This window comes from Oppia nitens, unplaced genomic scaffold (assembly GCF_028296485.1).
Source record: "Oppia nitens isolate AA-2021 unplaced genomic scaffold, nextdenovo-longstitch-racon4-pilon3 scaffold4_pilon_pilon_pilon, whole genome shotgun sequence".
Classification (NCBI taxonomy): Eukaryota; Metazoa; Arthropoda; class Arachnida; order Sarcoptiformes; family Oppiidae; genus Oppia; species Oppia nitens.
The window spans coordinates 8,602,300-8,627,101 of NW_026533232.1; the positions used below are offsets into that span (position 1 = coordinate 8,602,300).

General features: G+C 30.0%; 2 protein-coding genes across 4 annotated transcripts in view; one reads left to right on the forward strand and one right to left on the reverse strand.

Annotated features, from left to right (window-relative positions):
* LOC128959428 (myb-related protein B-like) overlaps positions 1–24,258 on the forward strand; it is a 395,191-nt gene extending 370,933 nt beyond the window's left edge. The window contains exons 1-7 of one of the 3 annotated variants that reach the window (XM_054305376.1): positions 20,527–20,585; positions 20,814–21,125; positions 21,251–21,655; positions 21,729–22,466; positions 22,552–22,701; positions 22,772–23,032; positions 23,785–24,258. In XM_054305376.1, the coding sequence (XP_054161351.1) occupies positions 20,829–21,125; positions 21,251–21,655; positions 21,729–22,466; positions 22,552–22,701; positions 22,772–23,032; positions 23,785–24,150 (2,217 nt within the window). In that variant the 5' untranslated portion in view covers positions 20,527–20,585; positions 20,814–20,828 and the 3' untranslated portion in view covers positions 24,151–24,258. Of the gene's footprint in view, positions 1–20,526; positions 20,586–20,669; positions 21,126–21,250; positions 21,656–21,728; positions 22,467–22,551; positions 22,702–22,771; positions 23,033–23,784 lie in introns of those variants that run through there. The other 2 variants (XM_054305377.1, XM_054305375.1) reach the window with 2 other exon arrangements.
* LOC128959427 (latrophilin Cirl-like) lies at positions 219–20,015 on the reverse strand. The gene is made up of 8 exons (XM_054305374.1): positions 19,348–20,015; positions 5,655–5,796; positions 4,554–4,821; positions 1,414–2,369; positions 1,157–1,340; positions 550–1,082; positions 358–461; positions 219–263 (listed from the first exon to the last, which is right to left on the reverse strand). The coding sequence occupies exons 1-8, from the start codon at positions 19,449–19,451 to the stop codon at positions 254–256; spliced, it is 2,301 nt and encodes a 766-aa protein (XP_054161349.1). The 5' UTR covers positions 19,452–20,015; the 3' UTR covers positions 219–253.
* Positions 24,259–24,802: the final 544 nt, after the last annotated feature.

Consider the following 24,802-nt stretch of genomic DNA (forward strand, 5'->3'; position numbering starts at 1 on the left):
CACAGAATTGTTAATTAATGGCTCACAATTGATAGTAGTATTGACAATGGGAAAGACATTGACATTTGTCAGATCTTTGGGACCCAACGTATTGTTTGTATGGTTCACATATATGCTGGTCCTGTGATCGCCGGTCAACGATGTGGTGGTGGGAATCGGCACACGTGTGGTCGTGTCTATTGTTTTTGTTGGCGTAGTGTCCAAACAGATTGGCTTCAAATTTCTAGATATACGTACTATTCGAGCCCAGGTGTCATTTATGCCTGTGTTTGAAAACAATCTTTTGGTAACATAAATACCATTTTTTAGTTATTAACGATCAAAACACACAAAAACATGCAGTTAATTAATAAATACCTGAATGATACTAATGTTATGAAACCGATGGCTATGACTATGATTAATATGGAGAAACTGATGACAGCTATGACACGAAATAGCGGTTCACTATCCGTTAATTGCTATAATAATAATTTAGATCAAAATATTAGTTTAATTTGATTGGTATAACCTAATTATTATTTAATGTTTTATAATTATTATATTTACCTCATTACTATTTAACTCCATTAAAATGGCAAAATTGGTTAAATGATAACATTTACAAGAGGTATGCGTGCGATTAGAGCCCATTGTATGGCACCGCTGGTCAGACCAGTCTCGGCGATTGATATCCCAATAGACACACTTGGCGTTTGTCACGTTTTCGGTGAACAAATGTCTTAATGTAAACTCAATTGGTTTACTTAATAATGTATATCTCACAGTATTTAGATGTATACCAAACACATCCGAATTGATGATTCGACTAACATTAAGTGATTGTAGTCCACCATCAGTGGCCAACATAACTGTGTTTTCAGTCTTAGGCTTTAAGAGATGGCCTAACTTTTTATACATAACAAAAATCACTTTCACGACACCGAAAGCCGACGATTGGTCTTTCAATGTTTGCGGTGAGAGATAAATGTTGTTTGAATGAAGTGTAACACCGTTTGGCTGATTATCGATGGTATCCACTATTGCTGGTAAATGTAGACCATTGTTGAGTGATTGTACGGAACGTATGTGTATCGATAAAACTAAAATAATATTGAAATTTTTAAAAATTATAAATTAGCAAATAATATATTAAATGTAATCAAACTTTTCGTACATATATTTTGATGGGCTCTACGAAAGTCATTGGTTTGTGTTTTGATTTCAGCTAACATTAAGGCCAACCTTTCCAATGCATTGATCTGAGTTGTTATGATTGACTTCTGGTATTCAGAAGATAAGTCACTCCACGCTTCCAATTGTTTATCTTCCAAGAGATTGCTGACAATGTCTTGAATAGACTGTTAATCAAAAAACAATACAAAATCATTAATTAATTTAAAATCTAATAACAGATGAGATAATTTCAAATACATTTAGCATTTCTCTGATGACATGTTTTCTCTGTTGGTCGTCGTGTGTCTCGTACTGTACTTTTTCCGTCCTCAGCACCAAATGATTGATAATATTAGTGGTTCTGAAGAGGTCTCCACCAAACAATGTCTTCTCTCGACAACCTTTAGCCAATTCATCAGCTAATGAGACAATCGGTTCAGTTTTTAGATTAAGGCGATGCTCCAAATGGGAGACCCATAATGAGGAACAGTCAGACAAATCAGGCTTCAGCGGTGTCCAGAAAGGCTTGCCGTTAGAGTACGAACACGACCAGCGGGCTAAACCCTGCGAACCGCCCGGACAGGACTGGTTAACAGATTGACCCACAAGAGTCCAGTTCCAGGACAAGTGTCGGGATAGTGCCGGCGGACAGTGATCTATATTCATGTCAACCAATTTGTCACTGTTTTCATGCATTATAATATTATCACTGTTTAGATTTTCATTATTATTAGTATTTTCATTATTATTAACATTATTCGTAATAAAATTATTATTATTGTTAACTGTATTAATTGTATTTTGTTTATTAGTATTGATTGAATCAATATCTGATCCACTGTTGATACGTTTGGATTCAGGTGTGGACGAGTAGTATTGTCGGGGATTGTTGTTGTTGTTATCTTCCCAATTGTTATCATTTGTGATTATAACTGTTTTATCAATATTAGAGCTAATAAGAGTTGGTTTCTCATTATTATTATTGAAAATAAGTGGCCGATTAACGGACAGTGGGTTTTCATTAATTCGTGTAAATGTATCAATAGTTTGTGCTCCGTTACCGCTATTATTATTTGTTACAATTTTGGTTTTCAACTCAGTTTGGCTGACCTCTGGCACGCCCTTTGACGAGGAATTACCGGTACTATCAAAGGACTGGCGGTTGTTATTATTATTTGGCGGACGGGCCGTAGAGTAGGCCGATTGCGGATGATCTGTACGGACGGACAATACAAAACATTGTAATTATATTTTTTAGGAAATACTTTTAGTTGGAGAGAAAGAAATTTTATTTATATAAAAATAGTTTTTGAAAACGATTTATTAAATAAAAATAAAAAAGTTTTATTCAACTTTATTTCAATTTAGCGCAACAAGAAAAACGTTTATTATATATATATATACAGTATATATACCGTATATATAAATTTTATTATATATACAGGTATTTCATATATATATATATATATCTAAAACCATGGTTTTACTGTACATATGTGTATAACTATATAAAAAGCGCTATTTCTCTAAAGTCTAGTATATAATAATAATATTTCTTGTGTTAAAAATATTTTCCTTTTAAAAACCTGCAGTGAATTTATTATAAAAGTCGAGATCATGACTGACCCCACAATTACTTATAGCAGCTCTCACACCAAAGGCATCATAACAACAGCTAATAGTCTATCTCTCTCTCCCCTCAAACTCAAGCGAAGGTACGCTCAGAGCCTCACCAGTCGGCAATTGATCCCTTGATTAAAGACACCTAACTTTGCGGCTCTCAATATATACACTTAAATTGGGGGTTAAGAGGAGGCTTTTAAATATCCCTTAAAAGAAATCCATTTGTGATACTATATTTTTTATTTAATATAATTTAGTATTTTTTTGTTGTACACATAAAACATGTAAAAAATAACTTAATTGAGTAAAAATAAACCTATTGTTACCTATTATTTATTTTTTATTGTATATAAACCAAAATATTTGTTAAAACAATAAACGCATACACAATATTTCATTAATATGCAAATCATTTTCAACACACAAAAAAGTGTATATATATTTTAATAATAATAATAATAACTAAATAATAAATAATAATAACTTTATTAAAAACAACAAAAACTATTTATGGTTATCGCTAATGAAACAAAAGCTAATTAACGCTAAATATCTCACAGAAAAACAAACTATAAATTTTAAATCAACATAACATATATCAAAAGGGGATAATATAGTATAGTATAGTAGTATCAAAACATAATCATATAAATAAATATTTTTCTATGTATTTATGTGTCTGTCTCTAAATAAATGTTTTTACTGCTTCTCTCACTATATGGCCTAACCTATCACACAGACACCATAACTCAAGAGGTAACACCACACCGAAGCTTTCAGGTGTAGATAATTAGTCCATTGTTTGTGCGGAACAATCATATTAAACGGATTTTACTGTACTGGTGGTAGAGCTAAACAATTTTAGTTATATTGTGTGTCGGTATATGTGTTGTTTTATGGGCCGCTTTTAGGCCCCTATAATAAAACTTTGTAGTTGTTGTTGTTGTTCATTGAGAGCCCATAACAAAAAAAATTAATAGACAAATATTTAACAAACGATTACTATCAAAAATAATTATTGCCTCACATATAGAGAGCCCATCTAATAAAATGCTTAGATTTTATATATATATATAATAAACACTCTCCATATATAATATTTTTTATAAATTATTTTTGATTATAAAAACGATATCTTAGTTTAACTAATAATATATTCAGTTCATTACTGCATACTATAAATATAAATTTATATATATATAGTCCAGTACTGTATATACTGTTACAGTATTACTTTATGTATTGGTTATATACAGGTATGTACATATATATATATATAAAAATAGCATATATTGAAAACATTTTTGTGTCAGATTTTTCTGGGATATATTTATTATTATATATACCTGTGGACTGTATAGTGCATACTATAAAAAAACAAAAACAACTAGAAAAAAATGAATATATTATAAGCTATAGAAAAATCCATAATTAACTAAACACTGGTTTTATTTTTTCTCACTCATTAAAAACAATGAGATTTTATGTTTTTTTAAAAACCATACAAATCGTGCTAAATATGAGCCTAGTTTTGGCACTTTTGTGTCAAAAAATTTATATATAATATTTAGATAGGAAAATATCGCCAGAAAATATTTATTACACAATATGATAAATCTATTTAATTATAACAGCAACAAAATGAGAGCCTAAAGTAACAAAAAACATCTAATAATAGCTATTAGTAAAAAACAGGGAGTGAACCAAATAACCAAACATATGTGTAGGTTCGGGGAAAGGGATGGATGGATATTGTATTATAGAGTATGACTTACTCGACGATGGCTTACTCTTGCAGCACACTTTGAACACCACTTTCATGTGATGTGTCTGACATTTTCCCGGCCCCGACCGGGGTGTGGTCGACAACGATACAAAATAGTAGTCCTGACCGGGTCGGAACTCCAGGCCGCCAGGTTGGGGCGTAAATGGCCTAAACGTTACCGTATAATATCGATTGAGAAACGGTTTATCACAGACGGCAATGGTGCGCGCCGTAGCATAATTGCTGACAGTGCACGTGTCGTATTCCTCTTTAGATACCTGTTCCGGGAAGTGAATCAATCAAAATAAAACAATCAATAAATTTATATCAATTATTCATGTATATGGATAAAAAAAAAGTAGTGCATAGCATAGCATATTTAGCTGAAGTGAAATATGCAACGATAATAATAAAAAAAAGGTTAGCAAATAAAATAACAGAAACAAAATAATAATAATAATAATAAAAAGAGTGTATATATTTTATTTAGTTTTATTTTGTGTGTAAATTACAAATTCAAATGAATTGCAAATTGCAGTTCACTATTCATTTGCATCAATTGATTTTTCTCTCTTTCTCTCTCTCTCTCTCTCTCTTCAACTAACTTATGGCTAATAAAGTATTTACTAATACTGTATCTACAGTGAGTGAGATATATATCAATATGTATAAGTCATGACAACAAATTTTAAATATAATAATAATAATAAAAAAAGGCTTTTATTGCTTTTCATTTGACAATTCATTTTTTGAAATCAATATTTATTGCATTCATTCGAGTGATGAATCAATCAAACAAAATGTATAGCGGAATAACTGCAGAGAAAGAGAGAGATATTTATCTTTTAAAAAAACTATTTATTTCTTTTTAAAATGTATATCTCTTTTTCTGGTAACAGTATTAACTAAATAAAATTATATATAAAAAAAACTAAAAATTGGTGGGCACACATTAGTCATCAGTGACATAAACGGGTGGCTCATGGCTTTTTGGAGTTAAGGGTAGGTGTGAGCTGTAGTAGTAGTAGTAGTAGTGGTGTCGAGTCTCGAGTCGATAGGACGACAACAACGAAACGATAGAGAGTGTAGTGACTGATTAGTTGACACTTACATTATATATGATGAACGTCTCGATGTCCTCCTCTTTGGTGCCTTTCGTATAGATAGGACAGACAACGTTTACCTGGTCGTACTCATAGGCAACGTTCCCCCGGTTCACATCGATTATGTGATCCGTGTTATCGATACGGAATCTATTATAGAGATATTAAAAAATATAATCTTGTTAATGATTTTAAATTTAATTATATATTTACTGAATAAATACTAAATTAATAAAATAAAATGAAAAAATCATTTGCATATAAATTATATATTATTTGATAGTAATGTTTTTGACTTAATAAACCGTACATTAAAACGTTTTTTAATATATATACCGGTTATAACAAAAATTATTTGTCACTCATGTGAAAAATATCGGACTTTAATTAAAAATCTTTATATATATAAATGTATATAAATAACAAAATATATATGAAAGTCATTCACCAAACATCGGAAAAATATATAAACATAATATTCAACCAAAAAATAATTAATTTTTAAGTTTCAGTGATCATGTTTGAGCTGTGTTTGTGTGTGTGTGTGTGTGTGTGTGTGTGTGTGTGGTGAGGACCGGGATCTGGGAAATAGATGTGCAAATGCTTGACAAGAGGTGTTTATGTTGTTTCGAGTGGTTTTTGTGTAATTTTTTTGGGCAAAAATTGAGAGAAAATACATGCATTATGTAGTTATATGTTATTTTTTTGTTATAAATGCTTGTTTCAACACAACTGAGAGCTCATTACCAAAAGTGATTGAAGTATAAAAAAAAAGATTTTTTTTCCCTATATATATATATATATATATATATCTCATTCTTTATAAACACAAAATTCAAAATATAAATTGAAATTAAAATAAATGAACTCTTGAGAGAGTGAGTGAATAAATATTATATTATTTAAGTTTATATGAAGTTATTGGGAGAGAGAGAGAGAAAGAGATATTATAAATATTAAGTGCAATAAATAACGATTAACGTTAATGCAAAAGACCACAAATAATCATCAATTTTACACAATATTTAATAATCGGAATGCATAGCAAACACATCTTCAATGGTATGACTAGTTTTCTGGTATTTAACTTTTTTTCTCTCACTTTTGCACCGGGATTACCAACAGCACAGCCAACACACATATATACAGTCGCTTTCAGAAGGGTGGTAACTGGTTTTTAGTGAATATCTCACTAAATATAATAGATAGAATAAAACTATTATTTATGGTACTATGGTTTTCTGGGACGGATATTATAAAATCTTAATATTCGATGCAGCCCAGCTCTGGGATGTAGGGACAGGGAGGTACTGTATCTCAAAAACTATAATAGATATCAAAATATAGTAAAAATTATTATATACAGGGTAAAAATTCATTTCATACGTGTTTTAGGATTTTTTAAAATATTGAGTTGTTTTCGAACAAAAAATATAAAACTGTCAAAAATTCAAAAGTTTGATATAGGTTAAATTAAAAGTGTCAAGGTGTTTTAAAATTTAATTAATTGATCTTGAATCTATATTATATGCTTAATAAATTGTCTATACATAAATTTTAATTATATTGACTAGTTACTTAGTTATTTAATAAAAACTATTTTCTTATTATGTAATTTAAATAATACATAAGTGCAATATTACTTAATATTAATTTTGTTATATAATGGAAAAATAGTTTTTATTAAATAACTAAGTAACTAGTCAATATAATTAAAATTTATGTATAGACAAATTATTAAGCATATAATATAGATTCAAGATCAATTAGTTAAATTTTAAAACACCTTGACACTTTTAATTTAACCTATATCAAACTTTTGCATTTTTGACAGTTTTATATTTTTTGTTCGAAAACAACTCAATATTTTAAAAAATCCTAAAACACGTATGAAATGAATTTTTACCCTGTATATAATAATTTTTACTATATTTTGATATCTATTATAGTTTTTGAGATACAGTACCTCCCTGTCCCTACATCCCTGAGTTGGGCTGCATCGAATATTAAGATTCTATAATATCCGTCCCAGAAAACCATAGTACCATAAATAATAGTTTTATTCTATCTATTATATTTAGTGAGATATTCACTAAAAACCAGTTACCACCCTTCTGAAAGCGACTGTATATATTCATAGACAAGTAGTGCCATAATTGAGTCAAAAGTCGAGAGGCACCGGCAGTGATTGAGATGGAGAAGCGATAGGGATATATATTTATATACATATATTTAAGTAAAATACAGTATAGTATATACCATGAGATCTGGCAACAAATGATGCCATGTTTTCTAGTGTTATAATATTTTGATGTGAGATGTATTAATAGAAATTAATTGATGGCTTACAATAGGGATCGGGAATTAATTTAGCCAATAATGACGGTCATAATAATCATTAGCCAGGAGTGCAAAGTTCACCGCTCTTTGCAATCACTTTCCCTTTAAGACGGCTATACATATGGGCGGACACACATCGCTTATATTGAGCCTCCCTTCACATCATATTATTATAGATTGAGCGCTGTTTTTATAATTTTATAATAAAAAACAATTTTTGCCGACCAGTTATGGTATGTCATTAGCTTCACATTTATATATTGTATATACTATTATGATATAACATTTTTGGGGTCTCTCCTCTCTCTCTTTCTATAAATTTTTAATGTATATAAACATTTTTTTCTTACTAGACTTTATAATATCATAATAATAAACAAAACTAATGTTTAAGTAAATTAAGAGAAACAACAAATTTAAATGTATATAAATCTTATGAAACATTAAATTATATGAAATTAAAAAAGTATAAAAAAAACTTTCTGTGGTGTGTCTATGTGTGTGTGTGTTTCAAAAGTTTTCAATTATAAGGTTTGCCATAAAACTTTTACATAATTGAAACTCAAATTAAAAGCCCCTGTACTCCTAAAACATACATACAAACGATAATTATGTATATAAATTGCCATTCAATTAGTTAATATTGCTATTGAATAATACTTATTAAAAAAAAGAGAGGAAATATTAGATTAAGTGAACGGAAAAAATAGTCTTAAACTCAAATTGGTTTTTACATATCAAATGGTAATCGCATGAGAGGGCTATTAATGTATTGATCGATATCTCCATATAGACTATCTCTTAGATATAATAACTATTTAAGTGTTTGGCAATAAAAACATTATATATATATATATATATATAGAGAGAGAGAGAGAGAGAGAGAGAGAGAGAGAGAGAGTAAAAATTAAAGGGAAAAAGCAAAACAAATAATTTCATGATTGCAATTGCCATTCATAACCATTTAATGATCATAAATAATAATAACACATTCATTGGCCATAGATATACAGTATATATAGCTATATAAACGTTGAGCTTAAATGTGTCACAAATTGATAGATCAAACAACTGATCGCAATCTCGATCTCTATCTGTATATCTTATTAAATGCATTTTCTCACTAAATTATATATAATTTATATACAGTATATAAATGGTATTGTATTTAGTAAATATATATATACACTTCAATTGTCTATCTCTAAGGGCACATACATAACCATAAGACAGGCCAACAACACAACATACTGTGTGTACTACAAGCGCTTAGTGAACACATAATTGTTTGGCAAACATTTCTCTCCAACCGTGCAGTAGATCTCAACCAAAAAAAAACTTTAGTTCAGTTAGAAATCAATGGAATTTATTTCTGAAACAACAACACATGACTTCTCTTATATCCAGACATTTAAAAAAAAGATTATTTATTCGCCTCTTCAATGGTTTGGCCTTTCTATCTATCTATGCATACATACATCCCATCCCATAGTAGAGAGAGAGAGAGAGAGAGAGATGGGGCACATACACACAACATAACAGGCCGTACACACACACACACACATCAAGTGCCGCGAGTTTCTCATCATTTGTGTGGCGCGTGAGTCTCACACACAACTTCTTTGTGTTGGCACAACACATACCAAAAATGCCGAAACAGACACTTCATAATATACTATGGGTTTAGCCCAAACCCAGTGCTGTGTATGTGTGTGTGTTGTGCTCTTATGTTTGGAAAAAATGCAGCCTTTATAGCGTGAAGAGGGCACCTGACCAGCCCATCCTAACCACCCAAACCAAAAAAACTTACTGAGAGTGAGAAAGAGAGGAGCTCTCTCTCTCTCTCTGATAGAGAGAAACACATATTTGCCTTTTAGGTGATGTAGAAAAATGTTATTTTGACTCATATTTTAATTTATTAGCGGATCATATAAAGAGATATGAGTGGCCCGTAATGAATCACAACAACAACACAACTAAACTATAGTATATTAAATGTAATGTATATAAACTTAATAATATTAAAATAAAAAATAATAATAAAGTGAGAGAAAGCTCATCAATGAAATAATGAAGTGAATGGGAAAATGCATTTAACGCCTAAATCTAGTCATTTAACCTTCAAATGGGTTAATACACATCAACTAATGTTGTGTTAATTTCTTCTAAGCTCTCAGAGAAAGAGAGAGAGAAAAAACAGAGATCTCTTCGTTAATAATGATTTTTTCTGGGAGTCTATTATATATACTAAAAGTTTAATATCAATTGCATACTGTATGAGATGAGAGACTATTACTAAATAACAATAATAAATATATATACAAATTTATATATATACAGAATATACTGTTTTGAATACTGTAAATGTTTTGAGGGGACATGACTGGCATTTAAATGCCATTTTGCATAATCTACCACTTATTTTTAATAACGGCCATGTCCTCACAATTTACACCATTTGGCTACACATATATATACGTACATAAGCCATAGTAAGTGAGTGAGAGAGCATTGGAAGTAATAGCGGAAAGTTGGGGCCCAAGAGAGTGGAAATACTAAAGTAAGAGAAGGAGCGCTTCTCCATTATATTATATGACTTCTCTCTCTGTCTCTCTTTTCACTCATAAACCAATTGTCTCATAACTTTTCCGTCATTTTCATTACATATACATACATACATACACTCTCTATCTATCTATCTTTCCATTTCTATTAGCCTATCAGTCATTCAAAGAGAGTGAGACAAACACTCGCACACATAGTTTAAGGCCTACAGTCATATACCGATCCAACAAAACGTAAGTGCAATTTGAAACCATTAGAATATTTTTCATAGCATTTGTGTCTTTTCAATGAAAATGACTGAAACGCTAAGTCCTTTCAACCATTTTATGAGTGACTGAAAAAACTCCTCTCTTTCTGTTAGTTAGGTTGTAGTGTCAGTTTAGTACTACTACTTCTCTATCATCTTCAGTAGTGATGGTCTGATGGTTGATGTGAGTCAGTCCCTATGCCATCCCTTAACCATTATAACTATTAATAGCGCATACAATCTACTGCCGAGAAATATACGAAGAGACAGGAAAAATGTGCTAAACGTGTGAATCAAATCAAGAGATGATTACTATTTTTTTCACAGACATCATCTCTCATACACTTATGAAAAATATTATATAACAAAACAACTCCTTTAATAACTGAAAATAAAACTACAATAACTTAACTATAAATAATAACATATTATATAATATACTACATTATATATATATATTGCCCTTTTTTAACAGTGCTATTTTGATTATCTCAATTCAATTGACAAACAATTTCTTTAATTATAATAAATGAGTTTTAGATTTCCTGAAATACTCGGATAATTCCCAATCTCTCTCTCTCTCTCTCTAACTTGAGTTTTACATCCAGTTCCTATCCCTTTAAGTTCACATCCATAATTTGGGAAGCACTGGATTGGGTAATGTTTAGGGAAAGGAAGTCAATCAGATTAAAGGCATTTGTGTGCAGATCTCTCTCTCTCTCTCTCTCTCTTGTATGGCATGTATTGTGTATTGTTGTGTCGGTTTTCATGTGTGTGTTGGTGATCGAGCACTGGTTTAAGTAAAGTATTGGTAAATGGAGAGCACAGTTAGATAGAAAGTAAGAGAGAGAAGGAAAAAAAGAAAGAGCACTGAGATTCATGTGTGACAATCACAACAGTTAACAACAAATGTATAAATCAATTGAAAGCTAAAACTAAATTCAATGAAAAAACGGCGACAATATTTCAGTTGAACGTCCAAAACGACTCACCAGTTATTGATTACTTAAAACATCTCTCTATATATAATATATTTATATCTCTTTATTTCTCTCTCTCTCGAAGTTCATCTCAATAACCATTATATTGTTATAAATAGTAGTTTTTGAATTTGAAAAATATTTCTCTATCACACTATAAATACATGTATATATGTATGTAATTATCATTTATTTTGCTATACAATTCACGTTATATTCATATAAATGATTCATGAGTTATATTGGACTAAAAAATATTTCAATTAACTATTTAATTAAGTCAACTATCGATAAGATACATGTTTGGGAATAAAACAGAGGCTATAAAACAGGCAAATGACAGCTTTGAACAACAAAAAAACTGGTCATAAATTTTCATATGAAATATTTATATATTATATAGCTTATAGCTATAAATTATATCACACTTTGTGTTTAGTTTACTTCAGTATATCATAGTATAAACTATAATAATAATAATAACTAAGTTGTGTGTATGTCTCTAAATACTTATGTAATTTCGACTAATTGTTTGGTCAATAATATGGGAGATAACACACAAAGCTCTCTCTCTGTCTCTCTTTCTTTTCTCTCAACTGTTTCTCACTAATAAAACAACACTATTATTAAAAGTGTCGTTAATTTCATTACATTATCTCTAAGTTTTGTTTGCTGAGAGACAACAACAACAACGATGACTACTACTCGACATTTGGTCGATTGAATTATTATTAGATTTAGTCAACTGTCCATTTACTATAGGATTAATGCATTTTTTCTAAGCATACACACCATTCATTCATTCATTCATTCATTTTATCGCTAAATACAACCAAACATATAAATAAAGACTTTTTTCACTGTCTTATACCTATACATACATATATTTGAATGTATTTTCAAATAACAATAAAATGACAAAAAAATAACACCAAAAAGGATGGCATAAATTGTGAGATTTGGTGTAGAAATGATTAATACATTCCTGACTCCTAATCTAATATTCAAAAGCGAGAAAACAATAAAAATACCAAAATGTGAGCGACTATTGGTTTATATGGGAGAGGGATATAGAGAGAGATAGCTGTGTGCGTATATATATATATATATATATATATATAAGCTATGAGTTTAATGGACACATGACTGACTGTTAAGCAATAATATAAGTTATAGTATAATAATATAAGAAAAATGTTCATTACGTGATTGGAAAACAAGTTTTTCTCACTCTATGTATATAACTTATATCTATCCTCTCTCTCTCTCTCTCTCTCTCTCTCTCTCTCTCTCTTACTGGTGTTGGGCACCACTACCACCACTATCTAAGCTATGCATTTAAGGCTTTCAAATAAAATTTGTGAATAATATATAAATAAATAGCTTTTTTACTAATTTAGGAGTTGTACACAAACTGCACACCGAGTCTTGCAGTAGAAAAAAAAGTAAAGGCATAGACAACACACACACACATACATACAAAATATAGTTATCGTAAAGCCATAAAAAGCTTAACACACACACCATTGGATCGCAAAACAAAAATAACATGATAATAAAGTAAAAATTCAAATGTTTGCAAAAAATAAATAACATTTAAATTTGATTAAAGACTTTGACTAACACTCATTTCAAAACGCAATGCTATGCACAATATATACTGTTTATAATATGATATATACAGTGTATGTATAGTGGTGTGGCTTTTTTTTTAAAAAAATAAGTGGCAAAAATAACACAATTTATATAATCAGTAAAGAAAAAACATTATAATATATGTATTATATAATATAACAAATGCTATATTAATGGAGTGAAATGGAGGAAAAGATATTTCTAATTTCATGGCTTCACCATAACTATGACAGACACTCTGCTATTGCTTTTAATATAATATTATATATATATAATATCGTGTGTATGTATGTGTATATAAATTATAACAATGCAGTTATACTGTAATACTATTTCAATGGTAGGACAAAGACAAACACTAAGAGATGGATGAGAGACATGGAGAAGGAGGAGGAGATAGAGAGAGAGACAGAGACTGTTGGGTTATGAATGTGAGGGAGAGTTAGGCAAAGATGATAACAAAAATGTCGTATTATATCAATAATAGGCAGATATGTTATAATAGATGCCTCTGTTTATACTATATACAGTATATCAAGTGAGATAACACACACACACAACACAATATTACACTGTGTGTGTGTGTGTGTGTGTGTATGTAATGTATTCAATGATATAATCCCCTCATAATCTCGGGTCTCAGGCATCCAATTATATGAGACAACGGAGCGCTAATTTAATCTAAATCTGCTTATAGTTGTTATACAGACTATAACCATACAAGTTGTGTGTCATATATTCAAAAATTGAAGTCAATATATATATGGATGGATGCCATCGCTGTGAGACATTTGTACCCACAATAATACTGTATAACAGAGCGTATAATATATGGCAAAATGATATATATTTTTCACTATGAGTCGAGATTTTCATACTTTTCCATAGCGTGTATATGAAAATAAAAATCAATAAATTGTTATATAGTGAGAGTACTGTCATATTAAGGGCCTGTCTTCTTCAACTACACAATACTACATATATAATACTTACATTACATTCATATAACTCATACATAACATATATATAAGTTATATATAATATAAATACCAGAAAAAAGTATTAGAAGTACTATTAGGAGGCAGATGTGGGTTAGGTTTAGGGCAAACACATAAAGAAATTGTTTCAATCACTCACTCTCTCAGCCATCATATGTCTCTCGCACTCAATGATAATGCTATAGATTTAACAGAGATTTTCGATGAGATTATTTAAAATCTCACCAAATAATAAATATATATATATATATATTGGAACAATTCAATTGCATTTTATTTTATTTATATATATATATAAGTATAATATTACTTGTTATATATTTAATATGTTTGAAGGGATCACTAAAAATATTTGTACTCAAACTTGTCTTTTACAATAGCTTTTAGATTGAGAGACAAGTCATAAAAATCCTAAATTATAATACCAGTGCTATTCAGGAAACATATTATATTATATTATATAGATTTGAATTTAAATTCCCAATTCATTTGCAATCCCTATCTGTTTTGGAAAAAACTAATAATAATAATAATATTCATATATATAAATAATATATTAATGCATATTATATATAATCACAGTTTGAGTGCATTCCTTATTGAGAGAGATTTCAATCAATTCAAATGACATAATTGCCATCAAATGAGCGCAAATTTATAACAAATGAATGCCAACATAATAACAACAATATTAATACATAAGACATACATAAATTGAAAAAATTGATTGTTTTTTTAAATGAAACAAAATAATTAAAATTGGAGTATAGTACTGAATTATAATTATTGCAATAATAATAATAATAATAATATAATCATAACATAGGTTTTCAATAGAGAAATGGTGTCAATCATTCACTTTTCATCTGAGAAATTAATGTTTTTTAATCTTTTTTAATAATCATTAAAAAAAAGTTTCTTATTATTATAATTTTCTCGCTATACTAAAAAAATAGCAAAAAAAATATTTCGTAACACACAAAATATAATGTATTAATTAATTATTTTATGGAAATAAACTTACGATATATAAAAAAAAAATATTATATCAAAACTCATATTTATATTATATAATTTATATATATATATATATACAGTATATATATGTTTGCCTCTTATATTTCCTCCAATCCTTATAAAAACTCATAACTCCAATGGCGTTATTAAGGACTTTAACAACAACAGTGAAATATCTCAAACTTTAATATAAAGGATAACAACCATAACATAACATAAAAAATAATAAGAGATTTAAAGGAAAAACTACAGCAAAATAGTTTTTCCAGAGAAACGAAACTACATTTCAAAAAAAATAATAATAAAAAGAAAACATCAAAAAGATATGTTAAAAATGTTTAATAAAGTCATTGATAAATACGATCTAAAATATGAAACATATGATAACATATATTATAAGACATATGATATAGAGAGAGAAAAATATGGGATAAAATTGGGAGAGTTTTGGAGAAAATAATGAATTAGACTCTGAATAAAACACATTCAATAAGAAAACAACACAACAAAAAAAGACAACAAAACTCATTGTTTGTATCGGAATCTGTCAACGGATCTCATAGTTATATATATATCGCACAGTTATATATACGAATATACTATAAATATCTAGCTTATGTATGTTATGAGATGCCGGATATATAATGGCCAAACATTTAAGAGCACATACACATTGAGAGTGAGAGAGAGAGAGAGAGAGAGAAAAAAAGAAAAACAGAGAGAAAGACAGACATACAAAAACCCCAAAGAATCCAAACATTTTAGCAGAGATTACATATTGTCTGCAATTTTTCGAGGAGTGGACCGTATACTGTATAACATAAACACAACATAAAATGGGGTCGACTTTAGACACCAGTACCAGCACTCACTCGACAACTCATTCATACAAAACACGACAGTCCATAGCATAGTCATTCATATCTATTCAAACATTTTTTTGTGATATTCAAAGATTTATACAATAGCTCAGAGAGAGACATACTGGTGAGATATGCAGCACATATATGCATTGCACAGTAATCTATATTCATAGAGAAAACCGGAGAAGCGATATAAAAGGAAAAAATAATGGGACATACGGTCTCTCTCTGAGCAAAAGTATAGTGAAAATAAATGAAGTACACAGAAAATTGTGACAAATGGTGAGACAATCGTGAAAATAGTTTTGGTTTTTTTCAAACCAACACTAAACTAATCAAAATAAAAACGTATAGTTTTTTCCGGCACCCATATACTTATATACTGTATATTCCCAACACACCAACACAATATCATTCATCCAAATAATACTATACATATATATATATATATAAATATATATTCAATATTATAAAATTGAAATAAAATCTATGGACCAAATTAGTAGGACCGACATACACACACTCACACATAGGCCATACTATCTAATTATATAATAATTAATGAAATGTTTGACTGTTGTGATTGTCAGATAACAGAAAATTAAATTGAAAAAAATCGTATTATAAATCTATTGAAGGGAAACACCACCAAATAAGGTTTGACAGCTATAGATGGTGGGGAACACCGCTGTTTGTATTATTGTAATCAACTATTTAATAGTTTTGATTATAATAAATATTCTCTCTCTCTCTCTCTCTCTCTCTCTCTCTCTCTCTCTGTTTCTACATATATTGAGGCGTGCCTTACAATATAAAACTGTCGATTGCAGAGCACATGTATTACACAAAAAAATACAACATATCTCTCATACATAGACAAAATATACCATCAAATAAAAAATTCATTTATAATACCATATATTTCTTTATGAAATAAAGTGCATATATTTTCCATCCAGAGTTAAAAAAAATATATAAATATAAAAATGAAAATATAATTGACTACATTTCTGGCAAACACACATTCATAATACATATATATAATATTGTATATTATATATATACACACAAAATAAAACAGTAAAAAACAACATTACATCAAAATAAATGAGTGAAAAAATTAAAGAAAAATAAATATATTATAAGGTTTGGGTGTTAACTATTGCTTTGGCATTTCAACAACAAAAAAACACTACATATTTATATCAATATTGCTGACAAAATTCATTAGAAAATAATAATAATCATAAAAATAATAATAACTAGAATGATAGATAAAAAAAACTAAATTAAATAAAACAACACAAAAAATCATTACATATATCCATATTTAAAAAAAAAACTTAATTTCGCACATAGGATCCCTCTCTCAAGTTTTTTTAGAAAAGTTTTAATAAATGATTATATAGAAAATATATAGTAGTTTATAAAGATATATCAATACAACAACAAAAAAGCACTAATAAAATATTTTTGCATTAAAAATTTAGAGCTCATTTAAAATGCAATTATTTAATGTATGATAAGCGAAACATAACATTCACATAAACATTCATCATATAAAAGCAAATTTAATATCTATTATATAAAGAAAAAATTTTTAATCTAATTTTTATGTCTTTTTTTGTATTTTCCAATCATATCTATCATAGAAAATTAAATCAATATTTAGACCAAAACATATAAAAAACAACTAAATTCACATTTATATGACATATAAATTATTTGACAAAAACATTTTTTTATTTAATATAATAACATATAACAAAAAATATAGTGTTTATATATATATAGCTAATAGTTATATCAATGTGTGTGTCTGTATATGATATGTCTTTTTTTCTCTCTCTCAGGTTATAATAATAATAATAAGTTATAATTGAAATGTTAATTAAAAATCATTACTACATGACTGGTATTTTATGTTTTTGCTGTTCAATTTTGAGGCCCTAATAGTCACATAAGGGGTTTTTAATAATAATAAAAGCTAATAGTAATCAAGAAAAAAGCGCTAATAAAACAACACAACAACAACATAACTAATAAGAAAAAACATTAATTTTATAATTAAATTCAACAACACATTTGTTTGGTTGGAAACCCCTTTTTTCTCACTGCATCCCAATATCTATGGGTTATAATGTCTGAGCTAATAGTTTTGGCCTCAAATTGCAAGCTTTTTTTAATGGCTTTCCAGTCACTTCTGAATCTAATTATGAAAAACATTATTTATATATTTTTGATTTTATTTTTAATAATAATAATATAATTTATACACTCTATAGAGTGATGTGAGTGTATATAGTATATACAGTACAGTATATTGTGTATATATATACTGTAGTTTATGTTTATTATGTATGCCTTTTTAAAAACATAAATAAAATTTCAATCCTTTTATGTTTTTGACGAGAGAGAGAGAGAGAGAGAGAGAGAGAGAGAGAGAGAGAGAGAGAGAGATTGTATAAAATATTTGATGTTTTTTAAAACAACAGCTAAAAACTATTGCTTTAACAAACACATCATATTTACTATACTTTACATCCATTTCTCATACAATATAATAAATTTATAATAAAATAATAATAAAAATAAAAAACAGCAAAAATCATTGTTTGCCTTTTTTCAAAAATTGAAATATAAATGTTTATATAAACTGCAATAAAAACCAATGCAATGTTTGTCAAATGGGTTTAACTAATAAAATAAATAAATAAATAAAACATTTATATATTGAATCGATTCAATTGAATCAATGCAAACACTAACTAATAAACAAATGGATATAACATACATATGTGACAATTGATTTATATATAGATTTTTAACAACAAAGTGTTAATCAATTTGATTGCCATATATATGATATGATATTTATGAAGCAGTAAATCAATTGTCACATAATCGCTAAAAATGTCAATTAAATGCCAATTATGTGGACAACCAATTTAGTTGGCAGACAAACAAACATAACATACATTATAATGGAAACAATCGAGGAATACCATCTTTTTAATGGTATGTCCATTAAAAATGCTAATATTAACAACACTTACATAGGATTAGATGAATTCCAATAGATGTCCGGCAGTCGGGCACCGGCGGCACTGCCGCTGATTGTGGCGACAATTATACAAACAAAGACTGTCTGTACAATCATGTCATCCGTAGTGGTGGTCAACCACACAGTCCTCCTAACTACAGATTTTGTTGGGTTGGGGGTTGTTGTTAGTCAATCATTAAAAATCAAGTCAACAATACACCATGTCTTTGATGGTGATGATGATGATGGTCAGTGGCCCAATGGCCAAACGGGAGTCTTTTAAAAATCACTTGTCACTGGTCTGAGACACACTGTCACAATTGGCTGTCAGTGTCATCCAAAGCACTGGTCAGATGTTGATATGATAAGCACTGGTAGTCGACGACAATAATAATAATGATAATAATAATCACTTGTAGTCATCCATTGAGAGTCATGTACTCCATGTTTGTCTCTCTTTTATATTTAATATATATTTTTGGTGTTCACCTATTCATTCAGTCATTCATTCAACATATGAAATGGTGTTTAGGGCACAACCATTCACAGCAACACTGACAGCACTGTCTATACATACATACATACAGACATAGACAGTCAACAGCAGCAGCAGTAGTAGTATAGAGAGTTAGAGCACAGGGCATACCAGTGCTTAATAAAACCAGTGCTACAACAAACACACAGTGGAGAGCTTATGTAGTTATAGAGCAGTACTTGTAATGACACGCCAAACAACAACAATAAAAAATAAGTTTGTCCTCCGATGCCGACTGGTGTCGTCATCTGTGGATCAGCTGAGATGATGTCGACAATACAAGTCAACCATCACCATCACTACCATAAGCAATGACATGCGCCATATGGTAGGCCAATAAGCTGCCTGTGCTAGCAATTCAAATGGTGTGTGCGCTGTCACGTGACAACTATTGGCGGCACTATTGTCTGTATGTGTGTATTGTTTGGTGTGTTTTCAGCGCTAAATATATATATATATATATACTGACAATGAAATGTAATAATAATTATTATTCAATCAGTTTTATTGTTTTACATAATAATAACCGATTAATAAGTAATTTTATAATAAAAATATGATTTTATAAAATTAGTTTTAAAAGTTTAGTTTTAATCAAATTTGTATATTAATTATATATATATATATATATATATCTAATCGTGACTTAAAAACTCTATAAATTAATGTAATCATTGAAAGTGTTTGTGAAAACCAATTATTTATTGTGAAAATAGGTTTGTATTTTGTTTTACATTGTTGTCATTTTTGAGGCCAATATGTTGTTGCGGTCGCGCGATATATATATATATATATGAGAGACAACTTAATTGTTGTCTAACAATACAACTGATTGTTCCAATCAATTGGCTGTTGAATCCATAGATCTGTTTCAGTGATAGTTGTTTTTGTTTCTTTCATTATAATAATAATCTGTTTGCCTCTCAATGCGTTTACGACGGCAGCCATTGAAGGACACAATGTTGGACACGGATGACGAGTCGAGCCGATGTTCGACTGAAGCAGTGGTCACGTCGACCACAAGCTTGGGTTCGCTGGCCAGCAGTACTGTCCAAATGGTCAACAAAAAGTGTGTGAATCGCGGCAAATGGACCAAAGATGAAGACGATAGACTTAAGCAATTGGTGGACACCTATGGCGAACACAACTGGGCTAATGTGGCCACAAATTTTGTCGATAGAACTGACATACAGTGTCAGCAACGATGGGATAAAGTGGTGAACCCGAAGCTGATCAAAGGTCCGTGGACTAAACAGGTCAGTCATTACTATAATTGATTTTTAATCCTTTTGGCGCCAAAGCCATTGATGACATCTTATCCGGTAATTGTTGGTCTAATATCTGTATTGTTTGGGTGTGACGATGGGTTGGCCATCAATAGGAAGACGATAAGGTTATTGAATTGGTCGAGAAATATGGTCCAAAAAAGTGGACTCTAATAGCCAAACAATTGGAGGGACGTATCGGTAAACAGTGTCGCGAGCGATGGCACAACCATTTGAATCCCGATATTATTAAGACCTCGTGGACTGAAGAGGAAGAGCGATCTATTGTCAATGCGCATCTACAATGGGGTAACCAATGGGCAAAAATTGCCAAACTGTTGCCCGGAAGGACCGACAATGCTATCAAAAATCATTGGAACTCTACACTCAAGAGGAAGGCAGAGGCCATTATCAGAGGTTCGCCGAATATACCGCATAAACGGCGTAATAGTAAACGTAACAAAAGTCTTAACAATACTGTGACTAATATCGCAAATAAGTTAAACGAAAACTTATGTCAGGTATGTCTTTAAAAAACATGTTATGTCGCGACCAAAATGTTTTTAATTAATTGACAACTAATTTGTTGATTAGTCTTCTGTGACTACATCATCGATAACTTTGACTCCGGCCATGGCTTCATCTTTTACTAAACAGTTTGAAGCATTTTGCGATACAGTTACCAGTGCTAACCGATCACTAAATGATGGCCTACTATTCAATCTAAAGCCGGTGCAAAATAATGGTTTTCCGTCCAATGAAAACGAAGAAAGCGATGACGGCCTAAATGATTTGAGTGATCTATTGTCACCATTGAATGCCGATGTGATTGAACGCGAACTGACCGAATTGGCCTCGTCAACCGGCGGCGCGTTTTGTGATCTTACCGTACAAGAACTGGTCTCTGCTATTGACGAACCACTTATGAGTTCGCCTCCAAAGAATCCATTGTCAGCACTCGATGTCAATCTAAACGAATCGCCCATTTCGGCGACATTTCATCCAACAATACTGAAAAAGAGACAAACTCTTGTCGATTATCAAACGCCACCATCGATGAAGAAATGTGGCAACCATTTCAATGATAGTCTCATATCAAACACCACAATAACGGCATCGTTTTTGGCGCCGCCACCAACTTATCAGGACTTCAAGAGTCTACCATTTAGTCCGACACAGTTTCTGAACGGACCAACTCGTTCTATCACTTCGACGCCAACTAACTTTAGTCCGTTGAAAAATCGGTGCATTCAGAGACCCAGCGAATGGTTACCAATGTTTGAAACACCACCCGCTTCTGATGTCAGCGGCATATCTTTGAGAAATAAAGAGGTAACAAACAATTGACCGCTTATTGGAGATTTTTAGTTGAATGAATTGATAAGATTTTTCTTTTATAAAACTTTGCTTTAATTAGAATGTCTTTCCGTGTCGTAAATCCCGTAAATGTTTGTCCGCAACGTGGAGTTCTGGCGGTGATGTAGCTGTTCCCGGATTAACCACAACCAGTACTCCGGTAAAAACGTCTACTCAACATATGGAAAGTTTTCAATTGATTGAAACTCCGGTATATTTTTAGTTAACTATTATCTATAAAAACTGATTCAATTAAACAACTGCTGTTGTTGTTCGTGTAGAGCAAGACTTTAAGTCACGATTCGTCATCCATGTTGTTGTTTAGTCCGCCGGCTATACTACGCGACCAAATGACTGATGGCATGTGTTATAATCCATCAAATAGTTTACAATCAGTGGGCAATCATACTATGAGTAGTAGCGGTTATATAACACAAAGCATGAATGATAGTCATGACCAGACCTGTACGATCCTCGGTGTTCAGCCACTATCGGCGGCCATCATCAACACCAAGACAGCAGATTCTGTGTCACAACGAAAAGTAAGTATTGAAAAAGATTTGATTTATTTATTTGTAATATTTTTTATTACCGGTATTTAAAATTTATGACAACTTTTTTTTTATTCAAATTGTTTTTATTTAATTTTTACGGCTCAGCCAAAAGTTGATTATTATTTATTTTTAAAAAATTATTTTATTTTTAATTGCAATTTTTAAAAATCTATATAAAAATACATATAATTTAAATATCAATTTAGTGCTCTAATTGTGCCACTCGTAGTGTTGGGCAACACTCATATCAACCAAATTGTTGTCAATATATATGCCGTAAGTTTCGGTTTAATTGCAGGATTACATGCCAGTAGTGTCATGTGTTGTATTTGTTTTGCTTGTATTTATGTTATGTGATGTTTGATGCACCGCTTTTTTGCACAATTAGATGAATTGCTTTTTAAATTATTATATTAGTATTAGCTTTTTTTGTTGTTTTAATTGTGTGGTTATTATAGTTGCTATAATTTTTTTTAATGTTGGGCACAAATTAAGAGCACACATCAGAGACTTGAATTTAAATTAATAAAAATCTCTCACACAATGCTATTATTATTAAATTAATATTAAGTTATAGTTGACTACCGCTTATAAGCACTCATAAGAGAGCACCGTTGCGTTTCAAGTGCACACAGCCTTAAAACATATTTTTTGTTATCTTATTATTAATAATAAAAACTAATAATTATATATTTATCTCTCTCTCTCTCTCAAAAAAAATATGAATCTATAAATTTCAGGTGAGATTAATGAAAGGCACGACATGTATAGCAAGCCGTTCCAAAGCCATCCGAACCCACAGTACAACAACAGCAGCAACGGTGTCGTCCAGCAAAGCTCAGGCCCTGCAACTGCACTGGCATTCAATCGCATGCGGCCGAACCCAGCATCAAATCGAGCTGACCGAACAGGCACGCATTTGGGTTCAATCGTACAACCGAGACAACCACCACCACCATATGGCCACTATAACCAACAACAACAACAGTCACAATCACACCAACCACTACAACAACAACAGGTCAACCCAATTAGCCACCGACTGCATCATAACCAGCAGTCCCAACAGCACCAACACCTCATTCCCGTACTTTTTAACCCCATAGAAGGCATTTACCACTATTTCTATAATAATTAATCGCAAAGTTATATATATATACATATTTTTCCCGATTAAATAGATGCAAAAATCTAATTTATATATAAATTTTTAAAAGTATTATATCATTTATATTGTTTTTTTTGTTTTCAATTATCATATGTTTTATATTATTTCTGTTTCTTAGAGAAAAAAAATTTTGTTTTAAGTTTTTATTTTTAAATATTTCATAAATAGATAAGTTATATTTAACGGTTTATTTGAATTTAATAGTAAGTTATTAAATATATATATAATTTGTAATTATAAAATATATATGGGATTAAAACACGGACACAAATATATACACATAAATACACACAAACACTTGAAAAAATCAATAATATATAACTTTTATGATATGATAAACACATTATGATTGCATTTAATTTGCATTTATATATTATTAATTTTATTATTGTTAGTCTCACTTTAATATAATATACCCGGTTTTAAAAACAACACAAATTTATAAAGCATTTTATAGTATTTTTATAATAATTATTGTGCACTTTAAATGAATGTTTTATAAATTGTTTTTTTTATAAAATACCAATCAATTATAAATATGTTGATTTATAATTAATGACTGAACAAAATATAAATTTGATAAATCAAAC

Excerpts from the sequence above, each read along its gene's own strand:
- LOC128959427 (XM_054305374.1), bottom strand. The coding sequence starts at position 19,451 with ATGATTGTACAGACAGTCTTTGTTTGTATAATTGTCGCCACAATCAGC. Across the intron at positions 1,341-1,413 it reads TCATCAGAGAAATGCTAAAT|TCTATTCAAGACATTGTCAG; the intron begins GTATTTGAAATT and ends TTTGATTAACAG. Across the intron at positions 1,083-1,156 it reads TAGAGCCCATCAAAATATAT|TTTTATCGATACACATACGT; the intron begins GTACGAAAAGTT and ends ATATTATTTTAG.